A 21,632-nucleotide genomic window follows, 5' to 3' on the forward strand; every position below is an offset into this window, starting at 1 on the left:
TAGTAAATATGCTATTAAAATTTATAGTATTATGCAAGAGAAAGAAGGAATTTCACTTCATCCTGTTTTTCCACACCATAATTAGTGATGGCTACCTCTATCATGGGCTCCAAGATTACTGCAGATGGGGACTGCAGCCAAGAAATTAAAAGACGCTTGCTCCTGGGGAGGAAAGCTATGGCAAATCTAGATAGCTTACTAAAAAGCAGAGACATCACCCTGCCAATAAAAGTGTGTATAGTCAAGGCTATGGTTTTCCCAGTTGCAATGTATGGCTGTGAAAGTTGGACCATAAGAAAGACTGAGCGCCAAAGAATTGAGGCCTTTGAACTATGGTGCTGGAGAAGACTCCTGCGAGTCCCTTGGACTACTAGGCGATCAAACCGGTCAGTCCTAGAGGAGCTCAACCGTGTCTGCTCTTTAGAAGGCTAGATCCTAAAAATGAAACTCAAATACTTTGGCCACTTAATGAGAAGGAAGGACTCACTGGAGAAGAGCCTAATGGTCCGAAAGATTGAGGGAGACAACAGAGAATGTGATGGCTGGATGGAGTCACTGAAGCTGTGTGCATGAGCTTAAATGGACTCCAGAGGATGGTAGAGGACAGGAAGGCCTGGAGGAACGTTGTCCATGGGGTTGCAATGGGTCGGACACAACTTTGCAATTAACAACAACAATCTCTGTCATTTCCACCCCTATTCCCATCTCCTAACTCATGGAGGCATATCTATTTTTTCAGTAAATCGAGAACAGCAAGAAATATCTTCATATTTCACACTACAACAATACTTCATAGGCCTTAAGCTACAGACCTCCAAAAATGTTTAAGTAAACAAATAAAAGGGGCAAGCAGAGGAAAGGTATTTTTCCCATTATTGTACACGGAGGGAAAATCTCTTAAAAGACTTATGAAACTGACAAACATCCCCTTGAAAACCTGCCAGTTTTGCAGAAGAAAAAAAACTCTATGAGATCTTTTTACCTTTTCCACTCTTCGATTAGCAGAGAAAAGATACAAGTGTTTAGCTGCAGTGACTTGAAAAAATATTTCCAAGAGCTTTATTCAGCACTCCATAAATGCCTGAAATAATAACTTCAATTGCAAACAAATTGCAGTCAGTTAAACTCTGAACAATTGAATAGTCTTCTTTTTTATTGTTTCCAGCCCAATGGAATGTTGGAAAAAAATAATGCAAAGGGACTCAGCCCTGTGTCTGTCCATCTGTCCGTCCATCCATCAGCAGAATGACTCTCCCAATGAAACAAACAAACAAAAGATTGGTTTGACAGGAAAAGCTAACACAACAAAAAGGAGTAGCTTGGAAATGGGCTACTGGGGTGGGGGTGGGGGAATCCCACTGTACAACGCTATGAGCATAATCTCTAGAACAGTGATGGCTAACCTTTATTTCTTCGGGTGCCAAAAGTGTGCGTGTATGCGCAATAGCATGCGCGCGTGCCCACGCCCATAATGCAATGCTCCCCACGCACACCTCGCCCCCTGCACATGTGCACACAACCTCCCTGCACTGCCCCGCCCTCCTGCACAGGTGTGCATGACCCCCACATACACACTCCCCCACCCCTCGTGCATGCATGTGTGACTCCCCCATCCCTTTTTGGGCCTAGCAGGCCTCCCTGAAGCCTCTGGAGGCAGGAAACAGCTCATTTCTGGACTTACTTCTGCAAGCACGTTTTTCATCCTTCCAGAGCCTCTGTGTAAGCCCTGTACTTACCTGGTATCCAAAACAGGCCACGTGGAGACTCCTGAGGGGCGGCATGGGCATATCACATGTCTCCTGCATGCACAGCAGAGTCCTGAAAAATCAGCTGGTCGGCGGGAGGTGCGCATACATGCGCAATGGAGTTGACCTAGGGTGACAGCTCACGTGCCCACAGAAATGGCTTCTGTGGCACGTGTGCCATAGGTTCTCCATCACGGCTCTAGAAAGTGGCTGAGAATGTCTCTTTCAGTCTTCTAAGCCTTGTTCTTTCTTTCCTTTGATAAATAAGCATTTGGGCAGCAAACCACTGAATGTTTTTAGACCCCATGTTTTCCCTTGATTATAGAAATTATACATTCTTTTAAAATAGAAATATATGACTACCCTAGTAGTGTCTAAGATATAAGCCACAATTCACCTGACATGCTAAACCAAGCCAAAGACATAAAGTCTTAATAGATTTTCTTTGCTTTTGGTTTAGCATGTCAGGTAAATTGTGGCTTATATCTTAGTGATTGTACCTCAACAATTGTGGTTTATGCCAGTGGTCCCCAGTCTTTGAAGCTTAGCGGCCTGGCAGGGGGGCAGAGGAGAATCAGGCCGTGCAAGCATCTGGCTGGTGCACACATGCGCAGGCGACTCAACTTATACAAGTGGCGGGCCAGCACACATATTCCTGCACACGCAGCTTGACTTGCACATGCGCCGGCCCACCACTCATGCAAGTTGAACTGCACACATGGGTGCATGCGGCCCTCTTGCATATAGGTGATGGCTTGGTAGTCAGGTTGGGGACTCCTGGTTTATACAACAAAGCATCATTAAAAAGAACTGTCTTAGCACATAGTATAGCCCCAACCTTTCCATGCACTATTGCAGTTATAGGGCTAGTAAAGTTATAGGGAAAGTAAAATTTTGCTGTTTTCAAAAAAAAGCTACAGACTTGGATTAAAATGACCCACAATTGTTGATTGGGAATGGCATTTAAATTAAATGAACATATTCCATATAGCATGGGAAATGTATTAATTTTTGTACCAACAGCTAATAATGTTCTGTTCTGTTCCATGTGCTCAGATCTCTTATCTTTGGCACTCAGTGAATAGCACAAAGGAAACAAACTGTGAACATGTGCTAGGTACATCTGCCTCCGTCATGAACTACGTGGGGCAGCCTCCTATGTTTTAAAAAAACCTCTGTGAACAATGTTTGCAATTTTTCTCTTGCACCTTCATTTCTTTTACAGCTGATGAATGGTAAAAACTGTTCCTCCACCTTGGGCTGCTTATGACTCATCAACTGAAAATGCGCAGGGCAATTTTGAGAGTTGAATGATAAACCTTTGCTATCCTCCCCTCTGCTTTGCCTTGGGATTAATTGTTGCTGTAACATCACTGACATTTAAAATCTCTGAAATAACTGCAGGGGAAAAAGTCAGCTGTGTCAGATTCTCTGGTTCAGGAACTCATTTGTCTTTCCAAGGAATTACCCAACTTGTCAAAAGACTATTTTTTTCTTTTTGCGAGCAGAGTTCACGTGTAGCAATAGTACATTGTTACTTTAGTAATAGTAAACAGTGTAGTCTAAATCAGGGGTCTCCAACCTTGGCAACTTTAAGCCTGGAGCTGGCTGGAGAATCCTGGGAGTTGAAGTCCTCCAGGCTTAAAATTCCCAAAGTTGGAGACCTCTGGTCTAAATGATAGTGAAGAATTCTCAAATAACTATAACCAGATTTAAGACTGTCAATCATATTTCCTCCAAGCAATCCTCTTTTGCAGGCTGTAGAATCTCTACAATCTCCACATTCCTTTATATAAACGTAAGTAAAGCACTAACTTCAGCCTGTCCCGACAATTTTTTTATACAAGCAGTATCTCAAAATAATGTTATTTTCGGGGTTTGTTTGTTTTTTCATTTCAGGAATGTATGTGGGTAAGAAATTCTGGTGACATTTATACTTTGTGTTTCCCACTTTGATCCACATTTAGATACACATCCTAATATCCAATTTTTTGATACCATTTGTAGATGTTTAGAAAGGTTATCCTTGGTACCCAGATGGTAAGCAATCTTTATGCTGAAAGTCTGATGATAGCTCCTGACCTAGGTACTTTTGAAAAGCAATTTTTAAAAAACCAGAAAAGAAAAGAGGTCTGCTGAGTTAATCTCACTGTAAAGTGCCTCGCTAAATAAAAATCTGGAATGTTAATGAATAGCAAGGAGCAAGAATGAGGGAGCATCCAGAGACAGTATGTATTTCAGAGATGTTTAATTCATCACTTGGAAATACATTTTCGCTTGTATCTTCAGTCTGATTAAAACTCTTCTGTTTTATGTGTTGGTGAGTGGTATGATCTCCACAATTTAATCCCTGAAGATTTTGGATCACTACACAAAACTAGGAACTGCAGGGAAGATGACCCGCATACAACTTTGAAATTACTGTAATTTTATGGGACAAGGATGCAAAGTGATGGGAACATAGATTGGTGGGATTTTTCTTGTTCTTCTCCAGGTTTAGTTGGAATATTCTGGAAAGTGTGTGCATGTACTCGCACATATGTTGTAACTATATTAAATCTATTGAGGGAGTTGCATTACAATTTTGTAACACTCCTCTCAAAATGGCATGGAACAATCTTCAACAATTGCGAAAACTATCCTTTTCGACTATGATATTCACAGAGGTTTAGGAAGGTGCAGGTTGCTACTCTGGCCCAAAAGGCGGGGCTATCCTGGACAGTTAGCCTGTTTTGAGTTTTAGGACTGGTTGAGAAAGATTAGGGCTCCCAGATCTGGGCTGCAAATATGCAGCTGACCTTGAAACGGTAGCAAACAGTCCAGACAACTCTACGTTTAGATTTTTCACCTTTTCAATTCTGACTTAATTGTAATTGTTGTGTTCTGATTATGTTCCTTTCTATGTGTGGGTTTTGTTGTTGTTTGCATTTAAACATCTTCCTAATTTCTGAAGATACTGATATGCTATTCTTGGTAGCAAACCTGTTCTACCAAAAATGTACAACAAGCATTTTGTGGTGTTTGTTGTATATCTATGATATATGCAAGCCTTGGTCTCCCTATTCCAACATGTTTCCTGTCTTTCGCAGTATTTCTTACAGTAACAAAGTTTTTTATGTATGTGCTCAGACGTATACAGGTGGTCCTCAATTTACAACCCCAATTGGGAGTGGAACCTCTCTCACTAAGTGATGAGGTTTTTAAGTGAGTCGTGCTGAGTTTTATTACCTTTTTTGACATGGTTGTTAGGCAAATCATGCTGCGCTAAAGCAAATCTGGCTTTCCCCCCATTGACTTTGCTTGTCCAAAGCCCCTGGGAAGATTGCCAATGGCAATCAGGTGACCTTGATATGCTGCAACCATTGTAAATACATGCTGGCTTCCAAAATGCTGGAATCACAATCTCATGAGCATGAGGACATTTAACGGTCATAAGTGTGTCGATCGGTCATAAGTCAGTTATTAAATGCTGTCGTAACTTTGAGTTGTTGTTAAACAAATGGTTGTAAGTTAAGGACTACCTGTATAATGCAAAGGGAATGAAACAAAATGACCTCATAGCTTCATTTGATTTGGAGGGGGCAGACACCAGTTGGGGAAGAAAAGAACTCTAACCTCTAGCAGACTTAGCATAAAGTCTGACAAGAAAAAAACAGTTTATTATCTCTGAACATGTCAATATGTCAAGTGACTGTTTTTATGTCCTGGTAGCTTGGAGTCATTCAATAAAAATCAGTCTTGGTTGTTTGATGTATTATTCCAAGGCCCACCGTTCATTATTTTGTCAAGAATTCAGGCATAGATGGCTGCATGGTAGGGTTTAAAATCATTGACTGTTTTCAACTTCCTGAATGAGGAGCATAACATTAAGCTGCTGCCTGTTATATCTAACCTGTAAAATCACCATGCAGGAATACTTCGCTAGGTCGATGCTAGGCTGATTAGAGCTGAACCCAAAAAATCCAAGCCTATTCAGAGCATCATTATAATTATTTGTTATTGCTTTCTGGAAGACTTCCTTTAAAAATTAAAAAGCACCTTTTTTGCTTGACAATTTTATCCAGTGTCGTATGTTTCTGTCTCTCAATTGATATGACCCATATCAGAATATATTCTCAGCAACACTGACTTCTAGTCAGTTACAATTAACTAGTTATTGTAGTGAATTTAACCCTTTCATTACGTAGTCTTTGATCAGTTAAGATCACCCACATTTCATCCAGAGAAGAGAGTAGTAATTGGAGGAAACCATGGAGAGACACAGTTGCAACAAAGATAATTTTAATGTGATAGATCAGTGTTTCTCAACCTTGGCCACTTTTAAGATGGGTGGACTTCAGCTCCCAGGAATCCACCCATCTTAAAGTAGCCAAGATTGAGGAAACACACTGACAGATTTTCATATACAGTAGACTAGACATCTTTAAGCTTTTAGGCCCAATTTGAAATTTTGTGTTGTGTCCTTGATGCCACAAAAGTTGTCAGGGCAATGGATGTAATCAGCCACAAAATATTGGGAATACTCTCCTTTTGTTTATAAGAAGGGTTATGAATTTGGCATAGATATTTATCCTGCCAAAACAAAATAATCACTTGTTTGTCTGGCCCTTGGAAGAAAAGCTGCAGCTGCACAGCTGAGTTGCCTATCAGGCCTGGAAGCCATCTTTTGCATTGGGCCTTCAGGTCTGCCACATTTACTGCTGTGGAAAACTAGGAGGGGGGATTGTATGGAGCAGGGGTGATATATAGTCATAATAACATTCCTTTCTCAGACAGTCAAGGACATCTTGCCCTGCACCTGGAGTGGTGTGACTGGGAGGTATCTCCAGTTGGGACGGTGCTTTGATTGAACCATGTGATGGACATGTGGGTGCTGGGCAGGGACTTGGACATTCCTTTGGTGGGGAAAACCTGGATGCTTTCAGATTCGGGTTTCCCCAGATGTGCCAATGTGACATCTCTAATAAAATGGAACTTTGAGGAACCTCTTCTTTCGTTGGGGGTTGTTACTTGGAACCCTGACATAGCCATCCTCTCTCAATAATGGAAAAACAACAGTTTCCACATTACTAACTTGTGCAATTTGCATCCTGCTTATTTATGTTAGTAGGTTTACAAGGGTGTGAATGAATGAGGTCTGTTGATGTCATTAGTGGTAATAATAGTGGAAGGGGAGGAGGTTTGGAAAAGATTAAAATAAATTGACTTGTGCTGGCAAAATCAGTCGTGACTCTTACAAACTAACTGGCTTGTGTCCTGAAAACCTATGCTGCTGTGGGGGTGTGGGGTGTGGAAGGGGTGTACTGATTTTTTTTTTATAAAGTGAGCCCTTTGGAACATAACAATACTGCTTTCTTTGGACCAAAACATTTAAAATAATATTTTGGAGATCAAAATATACAATTCCATCTCCAGAAGTTTTGTTTATAAAAAAGACTTTCTATGCATTGAACTTTAAGTACATTGACCTAAGCAAATGTTATATCCACATGTGGTTTCTCCGAGTTATGATCAGTAGCTATTACAAGGCTGTTCTGTTCCATTATAGTGTGAAAATTGTTATTAACTAAAGATCTTTCCATCATCTTGGTTCCCATCATTCCAAACTAATGTCTGTTAGATCTACTTGAGGACTTCCTGAAAATCATATATTCATTCTGTCAAGCCTGTTGCTCACTGAATTTTTTGAATCACAATTTAAAGGCATTTTGAGATAGTACCTATCTCAGTAACTTGCGCATCATATTCTATCCATCAACATTGTGTGAAGAATTGGTCTGTTTGGCACAGAAGAAAAACATAAGACTCCAAACTAGACAGGTTGTGATTAGGGTTACCATCTTCAACTGTCAAACAACCTGATAACATTAAACACATGTTTAAAATCAGCTCACCTAATGGAGTGCTGCATAGTGCACTGAGGGAGAACTACCTGTCAGTTGTTAAGGCAGCTATTTTTAAACACAGGTTTAAAAAGATTTGGTACTCTTCTGAAGTAGCCTTAAATCTATGGTAAAAATAGCCTTAGGATATCTCATGGGTGGTGTGGTACAGCAGGAATTTCAGCTGGGAGGCACATGAAGGAGGGTTTTTTTTTAGTGTGATGACAGAAAGGCCTCTACTTGATGAATGCCTCTCCCTCCCACCAAATCAGACAGCCCTCCAATGCCTATCTACTGGCATGGTGAGGTTTTGCAACAAAATCTTCCTGCTACTGGACCATGCAGGCTCCCCGCTCCCATCTCCATGTGCCTGTCAGAATGATGACTTATTGAACTGTCCAGCTGCTGTGAGCCATTGCACTAATCTCTCTTCCGTGTTGCTTCTTCTGCAGGAGTTTTTTGAGAATCCTGCCTTTCGCCCAGATGGCATGAAACTATACCCAACTCTTGTGATCCGTGGCACTGGCCTCTATGAACTCTGGAAAACTGGGAGGTATAAAAGTTATCCTCCAAGCACCCTTGTGGATTTGGTGGCAAGAATTCTTGCCCTCGTGCCTCCCTGGACTCGAGTGTACCGAGTACAAAGGTAACATTTGACTTTCCCATGCTAAGTCTTAATAAAATATGGTAGTGCAACAGTGAGATAACAAAACAGCTTGATTTCCTCATGCAGCATCTATTTCTGACCCTATTATGCTGTCAGAATAAATGTTTCTGGAAATCTAAATCATTTCACCATCCCTCACTTCCCTGAAAGTAACTGGCAATGTTGTACTTCTGCTCTATCATTCAAATTCTCATCACAAATATCAAGCCATTATATGTGATTCAGGATGAATCGACACACCAGGCTAATGTTATGATAATTATGGTTTGTGCTTGATAGCTCATCTGTGCATAACTACTAGGGTTCATCTCTGATGAGTCACCATAGATTGTGGCCACTTGCATTTTAGACAGATATTTGCAAATGAGCTTTGAAAATAGAAACCAAGCTGGGAAGGGGTAAGCAGTGATGATCTGTAGCTATTCAGCAAATGCGGATTGGCCCCTAGGTAATAAGGGATGAAGGACATACAAAAGAAAAGCACGTTGGGCAATAGTGTACAGTGTTAGTATTAAACTACTGTGTGGTGAAAGAGTGTATAAATGAGAGCATTTTCTTGGAGTAGCTAGGTAAAGGAAATGTTCAGTTTCTAGAGCAGTGATGGCTCATTTTTTCCAGATTGAGTGCCCAAACATGCGCCCAAACCCCCAAAATGCAGTGTGTGTGCAGCCACCGTGCATGTGTGCGGCCACCATGCATGCATGCATAGCCCCTGTATGTGCCCCACGCATGCGGCCACTGGCCCCCGCACACCCCACAACAACCCCCATCCATGTGTGTGCACCCTCACATGCGCCCTGTGCATGCATGCATGGAGCCCCTGCACATGCTCCAATCCCTGCGCATGCATGGCAGAGACCCGAAGACCACCTGGCCAGCAGGAGGCGCACATGCATACGCAGCACAGCTGAACTGGGGTAATGCTTCACATGCCATCAGAGAGGGTGCTGCGTGCCACCTCTGGCCATCAAGGTTCTAGAAGAATGATATTGCCAAATTTCAATTCACTGCAACCCAACCAGTGTGATCAATAATATAAGATTAGAGGAATAGCAGCCTCAGAATATTAGGAGGGCCACATATTGTCAATTTTTACTCTACTATATATTCAAATGATTGCTACTGGTATGTATATGGCAGCCAGTGACCCAGAAATGGCTGGACAGTTTGCACAACTTCTTTTAGCCAAAAGAAGGAATGCACTGCCTTTCTTTAGTCAAGATATTGGCTGATAAACATTTTAGAATATTAATCCAATGTTTGTCACTACTGATTTTCACCTAGTGAGGGAAGGGTATCCTATTTGTAATTGTCAGCACTGAACGTTTCTGATAACAGTTGGTCTGCTTATGGGTGGGAATTAATAAGAAGCAATGTAATTATCAAGTAATTTGTCTTTGCCTGCCAGTTGGTCAAAATCATGTTAGGGGACTACCAGAAATGTTTTTTTTAAAGATATAGTCTTCAAAACTTGCCTGCCATTAAAGGAACCAGTGGGACTGTAGACATTCAGAAGAGCGCCCCATTGATGGTATTGTGGAACATGTTTCCTCAACCTGCTGCTTTCTGGTTGTGTTAGATTATACCTCATAAGATGGCATTAGTAGTGATAGCTTGAATTTCATGGATAGGGAAGCCTCAGTCGTAAAGATTCTCTTAGGTTGGTTTTGTTTCCTTTTTTTTCCCATAACAGCTGCCCTGCACCAGCTAAAATACCCAGTTTATGTAGCTCTAGAAGGAGGCCTCTACTCTTAAATATTCATTTTTAATATTGCCATACCCAATAGCGGGTATCATATGGCTATCTGACTTGATGTCCTGCCCTTGTTGAAAAAATTATTAGAAGAATCTTTGGGCAGGTAAACTTCAGCAAATGGACCTGTGACATCCCAAATTATCTTCCCCCCTGGAAAATCTAGTGAGGACACTTTAAACCTTTGACATCAATGTATAGAGAGAATGGAGATTTGTCTTTACACTCTTAAAATTTGTCATATTTGCATATATATGAAGATAGAAGATAGAATAACAGAGTTGGAAGGGACCTTGGAGGTCTTCTAGTCCAACCCCCTGCTTAGGCAGGAAACCCTACACCACTTCAGACAAATGGTCATCCGACATCTTCTTAAAAACTTCCAGTGTTGGAGCACTCACAACTTCCTGAGGCAAGTTGTTCCACTGGATTAACTGTTCTAACTGTCAAGATGCTGATGTGTATGCTGAACTTGAGTGACATCCCCTCCTTACACAGAAACAAAAATCTGTTTCACAGCAGAGGGCCACCCAGGGCCTTCGGGCATGCCGGTACACTGTGTCACTGTTCTAGTGGTGATAGACTTGCTCAGTGGATACTGCTATGTAGGCTACGTGCTAGGGTGCAAGAGTGGTTTTATTGACATCCCTGTGGTGAATCGTGCAACAGCCTGGCGTTCCACAGTATTTTGGTAATTGGAAAGAAGCACAGCTCTCTGACGGCTGCCTCTGTTTCAACGTGCCTAGATGGAAATTGCATTCTCCTCCAGTGTATCCTTTAGCTGGAGCAGGGAAGAGCTTATTAACTCTTAACTGTTACTGCCTGAAGACTGTTAATGTCTGTTGACTAGATGAGGTTGTATTTACTCCCAGGGCCCAGCTGAATAAATTAATGAGTGAGCTAATTATTACTGGGTTCTGGGGGAGAGGCTAGGCTAGGTGGTTGATGTAGAAGAGAGCAGGGGGTGAGGGAATTAAGCCCCAGTGTGCCAGCGGGTGGAGAATCTGTTGAGATAATCTGCCATACCCTATCACCATCAAGCCTCTTTTTCTTCTTACATTCCCAACTTTTGTAGTCCCCAGATCTTTTTTCTTCATTTTCCTTCCAACAGGATAGCAGTTTTCTGCCAGACATATTGGAGCTTTAAGAGAAAGTTTCAGAAACTCTGCCTTTTTGGCTTTGTTGTCTCTTATAATTATTATCTTACATGCATGCCACATCTTCCCCCCCTCCCCAGAAAACTTCTAACATCCCTTTCTCTCAAGTCAATATCTGGCATGACCCCATACTTCTCATCTCCAATTTTAAAAAAGCCATATAGATGTAGCATATGCTCAAGATAATGTTTATGTCTCTAGTCCATGTTAATTTTCCTGGAAGATGCTTTAGATAAAGTAAGGGGTTTCCTATCTCCCAATCTTATATTTATCTATCTATCTATCTATCTATCTATATATATAAATGAAATCTGCTCACTCATCACGAAATCTCCAGAACGGTAAAGCCTACAAACTTGACATTTGGCATGTATGTTCCTCTTGGCTTCTAGGTGCTCGCTAAGAAAGGATTTTTTGAAATGACCATCAGATCATTTGTATTTCATATACAGTATATTCATATACAGTATATTAGCATGCTCTGATGCTAAGGCGTTAGACCAGGGGTCTCCAACCTTGGCAACTTTAAGCCTGAAGGACTTCAACTCCTAGAATGCGCCAGCCAGCTTTGCTGACTGGGAAATTCTGGGAGTTGAAGTCCTCCAGGCTTAAAGTTGCCAAGGTTGGAGACCCCTGAGTTAGACATTCTACTCCCCCACCCCACCTGAAAAGTTCCAACTGCCACTTGCCCCACATTCTGTTACCTCAGTTCAAACTCCTTCACTCAGGGGCAGTCTGGGGCTCCTTATAGTACTAAACGTCCCTACCTCATCAAAATATCTATGCTTTCCACCTATGGAACTGCTTCCAAACTCAAGGTGATGGGAGAGATATTCCCTTATGAGTTTCAATCACTGACCACCACTGAGCCAATGGATTGCGAACTGAATTTCTCCTGCATAGTGTCCCAGCCCCAACTCACTTCTTACACTGACCTCCTCAGTTCAGACGAATCTGTTCCTTCTACTGTAACACCAGTTAAAGGGAAAAGAGGAGGAAAATGCAAGAAAAGATTTACAGATGTGATTTAGGAAAACACAAGTAAGGGAAGCTGCAAAAAAGTATCTTCAAAGTCATCCCGAAGTCAAGAGAGAGGCTGTAAAAAAGCATGCATCTAATAAACCCTACGTTAATCAGGCAACTACAGCTAAATATGCCAGCATTCAAAGTGCAGAGGCAGGTCTACCCCAGGATAAGGAGTATCATGGCGGGGCCTCAGCAGCAGCCTTCGTTTCTCCAGATATACTTCGTTGGTGATGATGATAATGAGAGGGACGTCCGTTGTGGAATCTACCCTGGTGTTACTCCAGAACTGGTTAGTTCAATTTATCATGCCCAATCACATAGTTTCATAGCGAAGCACGGGTATCCAGCTAGTATTTTATATTTCTTAACCATCCATTCCCCCCCCGCCCCCCGTATAATTATATTGCAAAAGTGTAATTCCCTTTACTTTTCCCCCCCACTAGAATGGTAATGAATTGGAACATATAATCCACTGTTAGATTTCACTGGGTGGTCTCTTCTTAATGATTGTAGCATATTCATGTTTTCCTTTTCAATTTTCTCTTTCTGCTTCGCCAGTCATCTTCTACTTGATTGAAGCTTATATTTAGATTTCAGCTCAACTTTTTATTTTATTATATTTTGCCTTTTCTCCAAAATCCCAAAGCAGAACATCCTGGTGAGAAAAATATTTTTCCGCCACTTGATCCTTGTGAAGTAAGTTGGTTTGAGAGCAAATGATCTCTTTTGTAGGGCTGAGGATTTGAACCTGGGTCTTGGTCCAAGTATAATACCTAAATTATATTACACAGCGGTATTATCTGGGTCTCTAGCACCTGACCAGTTGTGAATTTTTTTGCCTCAAAATATAAAATAATCTTCAACTTTACTTATATGGGAGTTAAGCAGATTCTTGAATCTCAAGCTTGTAAAGGATTGCCAATAATTATGGTAGTGTGATGTTTCTGTGTCCGGAGGCAGTGCCTTTCTGAAATCTAGCTCAGTGTTTCTCAACATTGGCAACTGTAGGATGTGTAGACTTCAACTCCCAGGATTCTCTGGCCACATTTGCCAAAGTTGTGAAACACTAGTCTAGCTAATAGAGATAAACAATGGGGTAGGATATTTCTAAGTTTTCTGGAAGCATTTATTTGGACATTTTGGGAACCAACTTTGATTCAGTGGATCTTTGTTCTAAATCAACAGCGCTATTCTTAATGTTCATATTTGTTGCCAGAGTAAGTCAAAACACAATGTATGTGGGGAAGGAAACAGATAGCAGAAGAAGAAGCAACAGTATCTAGATATTAACAATTCTCCAAAAGAACAAATGTGTCGTATTTGGAATTATCTCACATTTATCTGACTTATTTTAGCAACCTTTTTTGCTATGCTTGTTAAGCAAATCATTGTGGTCATTAAGCAAATCCAGCTCCCCTCATTGACTTTGCTTGTCATATGCCTGCTGGGAGTCATGTGATCCTGGGATTCTACAACCATTGTAAATAGCTGCTAATTGCCTGTCATCTGAATTCTGATCATGTGACCGCAGGGATACTATGACAATCGTTAGTGTGAGGATCTGTCTTAAGTCACTTTTTTCAGTGTTGTTGTAACTTTGAATAGTTATTACATGAATGGTCATACTGTAAGTCAAAGCAATGGCAAAGACAGCAAACTCTTTGTCAGGTATCAAGAACAACACCAGAACAATATACAGGGATGAAATCCTGCTGGGCCTGATTCAACCAAGTAGTAGTAGATGAAGAACTGTTGTATTTTATATTTAAAACATTGATGGTTAATTTTTTTGAAGTTATGTTTTTGTTTAATGGAGGGTCTGTTTCTTGCAGGGATATCCCAATGCCTTTAGTCACTTCCGGAGTGGAACATGGTAACTTGAGAGAACTGGCTTTGGCTAGGATGAAGGACTTAGGAACAGAGGTAAAACACATAATTTTATTATGTATTTCTTAAATCTACCAGACTTGTATCTATTCTTATCTGTACCAAGTATGATTGCTTTGGTTTGCAAGATCTTCTCAAAATCATCTGGTAGAAAGTTGGGCAGCATACAAATGTATTAAATAAGTATTTTCCTTGCATGTGGGCCTGAGCGCAGCTATAGAAATCCTTAAAGAAGGATCTGGTGAAGAAGTTGTTACAAATAGTGAAATCTTGTTTTTTTGGAAGGGTACATAATAGGCAGCCTGAAGTCCTTTGAAACAATTGCCTCATCACAGATTAGTTGCATTAAGATAGTTATTCTCATCATTGTGACGATGGATAAGTACACTCCATCCTGCTGGGTTGTTGTTTTTTTCAAATGTATGGAGGAGACCTACGCTTGTGATTTTGGGTTTTTCTACTTAAATAATCCTTATTTGTATAAGGGTGTGTGTGAAGGGGACAGTAAAGGGGACATAAAGACTACTTTATCTTACATATGAAAAGGCCTGTTTAGAATCAGCCAAACACAGGACCTGACCTGAATGTGGCAATTTCAATCTAGGGTAGCCATATAGTTCAGTGGTCCACAACCTTTCCAGCTTTGCGGACCGGGGGGGTGGGGGGAGAAAAGAAATGGTGTGTGAACACATAAGCTTGAATGCACAACTCCATTTCACAAGTGTGTGCTCATGCAAATGGAGCTTCACATGCATGCATGAGTGCTTGTCACTCGTGCAAATGGAACTGTGTGTACAAGCATGCACGCCTGCTGTTTGCATGGCCCAGTTATAAACCGGCCACAACCCAGTACCAAACTGTGGCCTTGGGGTTGGGGATCCCTGATATAGCTGATTTATAAAAGGCTATTCTGTGTTTGCAGATATATTAAAACAAAACCAGTCATGTCTAAAGATCTCCTATTTACAATAGATATATTTTCTTTACAGCTTGAGCTATACAAAAATAATTTATAATCTCTTAGGACTAAGGGATTTGGGTGAAGTCCCACTAATTGTATTTGTTCATGGAAAAAGGCTTTTAAAACTTTTTTTTTCCTGTTAAGCAAAGCTAATTGTTGCTTGTTCTCCCATGGTGTATTTAATGTATTTATATAGGATAGAAATAAATAATCATTTGGACCAAAAGTACCTTTGGAACAGTGAGAGCATATGGTGGATACATCCTCCAAGGATGACTATAATAGGAGACTGCTACAATAGACAAGGCCAGTCACATAGAGACAAGTCGTTTAACATACAAGTGAGACATTTATGAAGCCCAAAGGCATTGCTTCAAATCAATTATATTTACTGAAACTGGTGCTTTGCCGCATGCCAGGATCATACTTATTTAGTTTTCTTTTTAAAATGTTGGGTACTGTAGGGAGCCTAGAGGACAACAAGTTTGGAAGTGTCCTTAGTGCCCAGGAGCACTTTCTTCCTTTCTCTACTGCAGAGGAAAATGTCACATTTTACTTTGTGTGCTCAGCTGAGAGGCTTGCATTCTGAGCACTTGCAGTAGCAGAACAAAAGTGTTGACAATTATTAGTCTAAATTAGCCAGGATTAAGATTCCTATGCTGGGTAAATCAAGATTTGCATGGCACCTAAAGTTATTCAGGATTCACAGCAATCGTAGTAGTACAGAAGAAAAATGATGAGCTGTTACTTCCACTGAAAATCCCTTATTTATTTATTCTTTTAACTTCTATACCGCCCTTCTCCCGAAGGACTCAGGGCGGTTTACAGCAAGATAAAAAACAAGAATACAAAAATTAAAACATTATTAAAAAACTAATTCAAATTTAGCTTAGGATAATTAAAAACTCAGGGCCCACACTACTTGAAACTCTTGAGTTAAGAACTAAATGATTCATAGATCAGATCGCATGTTGCCTTCTAGAAATTTTGGATTACGGTTCTCTTAAACTGCATCCAAGTCATTCTGCTAGGCTTGACAGGAATTAAACATATGCTGCTTGTCCTGTTTTAATGTAATCTCAGCCAGAATAAACAAGATACATTTGAAAGGTTCTTGCCCCTAAGCCTTCATGGAAAGCACACTCTACATTTACGACAAATTTTTCAGGAAGCTATCTGCACAGCTTTAAATTAGCATGATCTCTATCTCTGCTTCAATCCTTACTTATTCAGTGCAAAACACAGTTAACATTGGTGTCTCATATTTGATGAGAAATTTCTGGCTGTTTTTTTTTTTTAAAAATGGATACATTTCTCCATGAGAAGCAGATCACTCAAGGAAACCTGTGTCTGCTAATATATGCAATGGATGGGCTTTTATTTTATATACCAGGCTTTTCCTTCTATATCCTACAGTGGACAAGTAAGCATTTTTTATTTTGAAATCTCCCCTTCAAATTGTCATCTTGTCTATTTTGACTTAATTTTAAACCCTTGAGGAAGTGAGGGTGATGATGAGGGAACTATTCCTTAGCCTAAATACATTCCCTGTTGCAATTCTTTTCTTCTTATCTGAAGCTTTATCGCTTACTCTTCCTATCTAGTGCCGTGATGTGAGAACAAGAGAAGTTGGAATACAAGAGATACATCACAAAGTCAGACCTTACCAGGTGAGCTTTGGTTGGTTTTTTTTTTCTGTGAGTGAGTGTTTAAAAAAAAGAACTTGACACCCTTTTATGGAAGTTGAGAGAGCAGAATTGCTTGGCTTTGTTCCCAAAGTAACAAAAGGAATCTGCCTTTTATCAAGCCAGATCGGTAGTCTAAATAACAGTGAATATGTCTTGAATAAAACATCTCAGCTAGTAATTCTCAATTGGTGATAGATGTACCATCAGTAGAAAGTGAAACGGAATCAAATTAGGTGGGATGCAGGGTATGTTTAAATGTCCATCTGAGGAGAAAAGGCACAACTGCATCTCCTGTTTCACTCTGCTGACCATGTTTCACCCAGCTTTTTGTTTAATGCAGAATCCATTTCTACTCTCGTGCATCCTTGACAGTTTTACAATTCCTGGAAAAAGAAAAATCATGCTTACCTTGCATCTGCCAGAATTTGAAATGATACTGCCCTGGGATTGCAATGGCCATAGAGTCTATTGCTAGTCTAGGGAGTTGAACAATTGCCACTTGGCACCTTAGCAGCAACAGAAGCCATCAGAAGTGAAAGGCAATGTGTCATTCCCCTCTGCAAGCCAACTGGGTTGTCCCACATCCATCCCATAACTCTCCTCCTTTCTTTTATAACTTCTGTTAGGCACTGATCTTGACATTGGCCCTTGCATGCCTATTGATAAGATTCCAAATGGTCTCCTTTCCCACAGGGCAGCTTTGACTATTTCAAAGATTTATTGGGCATTGATCCTTTCCTTTCATTTTAACAGCTGCCTTCTAGGTAGAAATTTCCCTCTTAGCAGCCTATAGTAGGGGAAGTAGTACTGGCTGAACTTCTGTCTCATCCATCATCGTTATCCTAAAGGCATTTTTTTTGGTATCTGAGAATCCAACAAGAAAAAGTTAACCTGGGAGCCCTTTATCCAATCCTTTTTTTTCCCTTACCTTTTTATTTCTGGTGAGATCTAGGTTCTTTGGCAGATGCAGTTGCACATATAGAAGATTGAGAACCATTGATCTTACTCATTTTATTAGCAAAAATTATTCATTTTTTTAAAAAAATATGTTTATTTGAGGAAAAAAAACACTTCAGCAAATAAAATTAGCATAAGTCAAATAAACATGTTACCAAACATCTCAGCCAATTTAGGCTCAGAAAATTATTTTCCAGTTCAAAAAGCATGTTTATTCATAATTGGGTCTGTGATAGAAAACATTCTATTAACATTTTGTTAACGTTCCAGAAAGCTGTGAAAATACTGCTTTTACAGAGAGCCCTCCAGGGCAAACAATGCTATTTAATTGGAGGAAAGTGCTTGGGGGTGGGTTATTGTGACTATATGATATTGCTTTGTGGTCTGTTTTTATGAAATGAAAGCTGCCTAGAATCTTTCAATGAGACAGCACACAAATACATGTTGAAATTATAAAATATGTCACAGTATAATCAGCTGTGGATGATAATTACAATATCTTTTATTTCTAGTTACTTGGTCCAGGAACATAATAATCCACCATAGAACTTTAGTTCCTGGAGTTAGTTTAGAAGTGGACAAAATCAAACAAAGTGAAGATGAGTCCAGATTAGATGCTATGGCTATGGAAGATGATCTTTCTGAAGGGAGGTGTTCATTCTGTTCTGACTGAGGAGGCTCAGGTGGCAGCAGAACCCTGGAATGAATCTTAATAGCTTCGGCTAATAAACTGGTTACGGGGAAGAGAGCCAATTTACACTAGTGGCAGGTTAAAATTTCAAGGTGCTTGTGATGAAACTGCCTTTGAAGAAGATTTGCAGAACTGAATACCATCAATTAAATATTGGTGGTATAAACCATCTGGCTTTATGACAAATGGACAGCACCAGCTGAACTAGTTGCCAGTGTATTGGAGGCTACTTTAAACTGCAAATTTTTATTTACATATTTTATTTTGTTTATTGATATTTCAACCTTGGAAGAAGGTTAAAGTCAACTCAAATTGCATATTGCCCCCAGAACTGGCTGTCCTGCTGCTGCAATTTGGTTACAAATCTCCAAAAAGATGCAGTTGGTACAAAATGTTAATGGGAAAGCTTCATTGGCATACAGAATATCTGTATTAAATCCGTTGATTACAAAGAGGTGTCTGGAACCTTTGCAAAGTGCTGGTGGTTATCATTAAATTCCTACATAGCATAACACCGGGATTCATCACACAACTCCTTTTCGGAATTAAATCTGCCTCTCCAGTCTAGTAATCTATACAAAGCCTTTGAGAGTTCCTCTTCCATGTGAGAAATACAGGGTATAGATCAGGGGTGTCAAACTCACATCGGCGTCATATGATGTAGCTGGACTTTTCCCCCCTTTGCTAAATCAGGGATGGGCGTGGCCAGCATGTGACGCATCTGGCCCATGGGCCATGAGTTTGACACCCCTGGTATAGATGAATCTTCTCTGTGGCATCCCTGCTTTTTGAAGCTTCCCCTGGAAGTATGCATGATCCCAACTCTAGTTGCATTGTGAAAGCAAATTAAAACAATTCTATTGCACTCTTAGCTCAAGTTGATTGGGAGATTCTATCATAGGACATTGTAGCAAATGGATTATGTTAATTAAAAGCAGCAGGGTTATTTTCCATTAGATGTTGATGGGAAATAAAATTGAAATCTTTAAGCCCTCGATTATTCTTAAAACATTAAACTTGAGAAAGCCATAGCATATGAGAGCTGTGATGGCACAGTGGTTAAACTGCAGTATTGCAGGCTAACTCTATTGACTGCCAGCAGTTCAATCCTGAGCAGCTCAAGGTTGCCTCAACATTCCAAGGTAGCTAAAATGAGGACCCAGATTGTTGGGGGCAATTTGCTGACTCCGTAAATAGCTTGGAGAGGGTTGTAAAGCACTGTGAAGCAGTATAAAAGTCTAAATGCTATTGCTATTCCCAACACTCTAGAAGATCCTCCATTTATAAGAAATAATCCCAAGTACATCACATCATCATCTGTATCAAGATTTATGCAGCATGGCCAGATATATAATCAGATTATGAGAAGCAACAAGATTTTATAATAATCGATCACCATAAGCAGAAGCAAGATTGAGTCTCGAATTCAAAGTCCAGTATCAATAGACATTCAGGAATTTAAGCAATAAAGCAGGTGAAGAAATCTGGGCAGTATCAGCAAGCATAGATACAAAGAAAAACAAGCTATCATTGACATTGTGTTTGACTTTCCTCAATCAGAGGCTTCTATAATGGAAGCTCCTGTCCGTCCTCTGTCCAGATAGTATCCCAGGTGATCAGAACTGGATCAGAAAGAGAACTCCTTGAAAGGTCTCTGATGAGAAGTCAAGAGAGGATCAAAACTCCAAAGGAAATACCGTAGGGCTGTCTTCAAGTGTTTCCTCTAGAGTAGCAACTGAATCCAGCAATAATCCAACAATAATCAATCAACAAGTTCATCTTGTGAAAACCTCCAGAAACTCCACAGTACCAGAAGCATGGCTTCAATTCCAGATTTGGGCTGGCCTGTCTTCATATTCTAGTGACTAGACCAGTGATGGCTAATCTTTTTGTCGTCATGTGTCAAAAGGGCACCTATAATGCAATGTGTGCGTGCCCCCTGCCCCCTGTGCATGCACATGTGCTCCCTTGCGCATGCGTGCGTTCCCCCCGCGCTCCCATCTCCGTGTTTTGGACCTAGTAGGCCTTCCTGCAGCCTCCTGGGACCAAAAATGGGCTGGGGGGGCAGAGACACCCCCCCCAACGCTCCCCCGGTGCATACACGCACAACCACCCGCCACCCGCTCCCGTGCATGCATGGCATGCATGGCAGAGACCCGAAAATCAGCTGGCTGTCGGGAGGCACACATGCATGCGAGGTGGAGCTGAGCTGGCCAATGGCTCTGCATGCCATAGGTTCGCCATTACAGGACTAGACTATTTGTATCTATATTGCTTGCAATGCCAGAAGTTGTTCAAACCTTACCTTTTTTTTACTTCTGAAGTGCTAAGAGCCTAAGAAAAGACTTTGATTAGACAAGCATCCTACCTTTTGTAACATGTTGTTCCCTCAGTGGCCAACTATAAGCAAAAAATGCAAACGTAGTGGCTAAGCGCGATGCTTCTTCATATATTCTCAGCAGAAGGTGTTGAGAGGCCACAAATGCTGAGGTCCCTTCAAAGAAGTGTTCATGGGATTTTCCACAAAAGATGTTTTCATTTAACATTTTAACTTCTGTGGAAAGACAATAATCACACTTTTTGACTCTTATCTAGGCTGTTAAAAATCCATCTATTGTGATCTACACATTGTGAAACAATTTCATGCTATTTTTCTCCTGCACAAAGAATTACCTGCATCACCATGAAATTGGTTTTGGCCCCTTTTGAGTGCTGCACAATTTTTACTGTGACTACTGTCTAATATCATTTATCAACCTTTTGGCTCTTCTTTCTCTTTTGACCAGGTTGAACTGGTCCGGAGAGACTATGTGGCCAATGGTGGTTGGGAGACCTTTCTTTCTTACGAAGATCCTGAGCAGGACATCCTGATTGGACTTCTACGCTTGCGGAAATGTTCGGAGGACACCTTCAGACCTGAGCTGAAGAGTGGTGTCTCCATTGTCCGGGAACTCCATGTCTATGGGAGTGTGGTTCCTGTTAGCAGCCGAGATCCCTCTAAATTCCAGCATCAGGTAACTGCAGCTTATTAAAGTGAATGGTGGCAGCAACATATAGAATTAATCCATCTGCCTTTGATGGATACTGATTTTTGAGCTTTTGAATGGGGTATCATTTTATAATGAATATAAAAGTAAGTAAAGTCTCCTTTGAGTCAAGCTAAATTCCAGATGAACTTGACTTGATTAGGTAATTCTCTTGGCAATAAGATGGATGAA

General features: G+C 40.6%; 1 protein-coding gene across 1 annotated transcript in view; it reads left to right on the top strand.

Annotated features, from left to right (window-relative positions):
• The window catches only part of ELP3 (elongator acetyltransferase complex subunit 3), a 114,850-nt gene that overhangs the window by 49,159 nt on the left and 44,059 nt on the right, over positions 1-21,632 (top strand). Inside the window, exons 10-13 of the mRNA XM_058164774.1 lie at positions 8,080-8,273; positions 14,063-14,153; positions 16,683-16,748; positions 21,201-21,428. Of these exons, the coding sequence (XP_058020757.1) occupies positions 8,080-8,273; positions 14,063-14,153; positions 16,683-16,748; positions 21,201-21,428 (579 nt within the window). The remainder of the gene's footprint in view (positions 1-8,079; positions 8,274-14,062; positions 14,154-16,682; positions 16,749-21,200; positions 21,429-21,632) is intronic.

Source organism: Ahaetulla prasina, chromosome 1, assembly GCF_028640845.1.
Source record: "Ahaetulla prasina isolate Xishuangbanna chromosome 1, ASM2864084v1, whole genome shotgun sequence".
Taxonomy (NCBI): domain Eukaryota; kingdom Metazoa; phylum Chordata; class Lepidosauria; order Squamata; family Colubridae; genus Ahaetulla; species Ahaetulla prasina.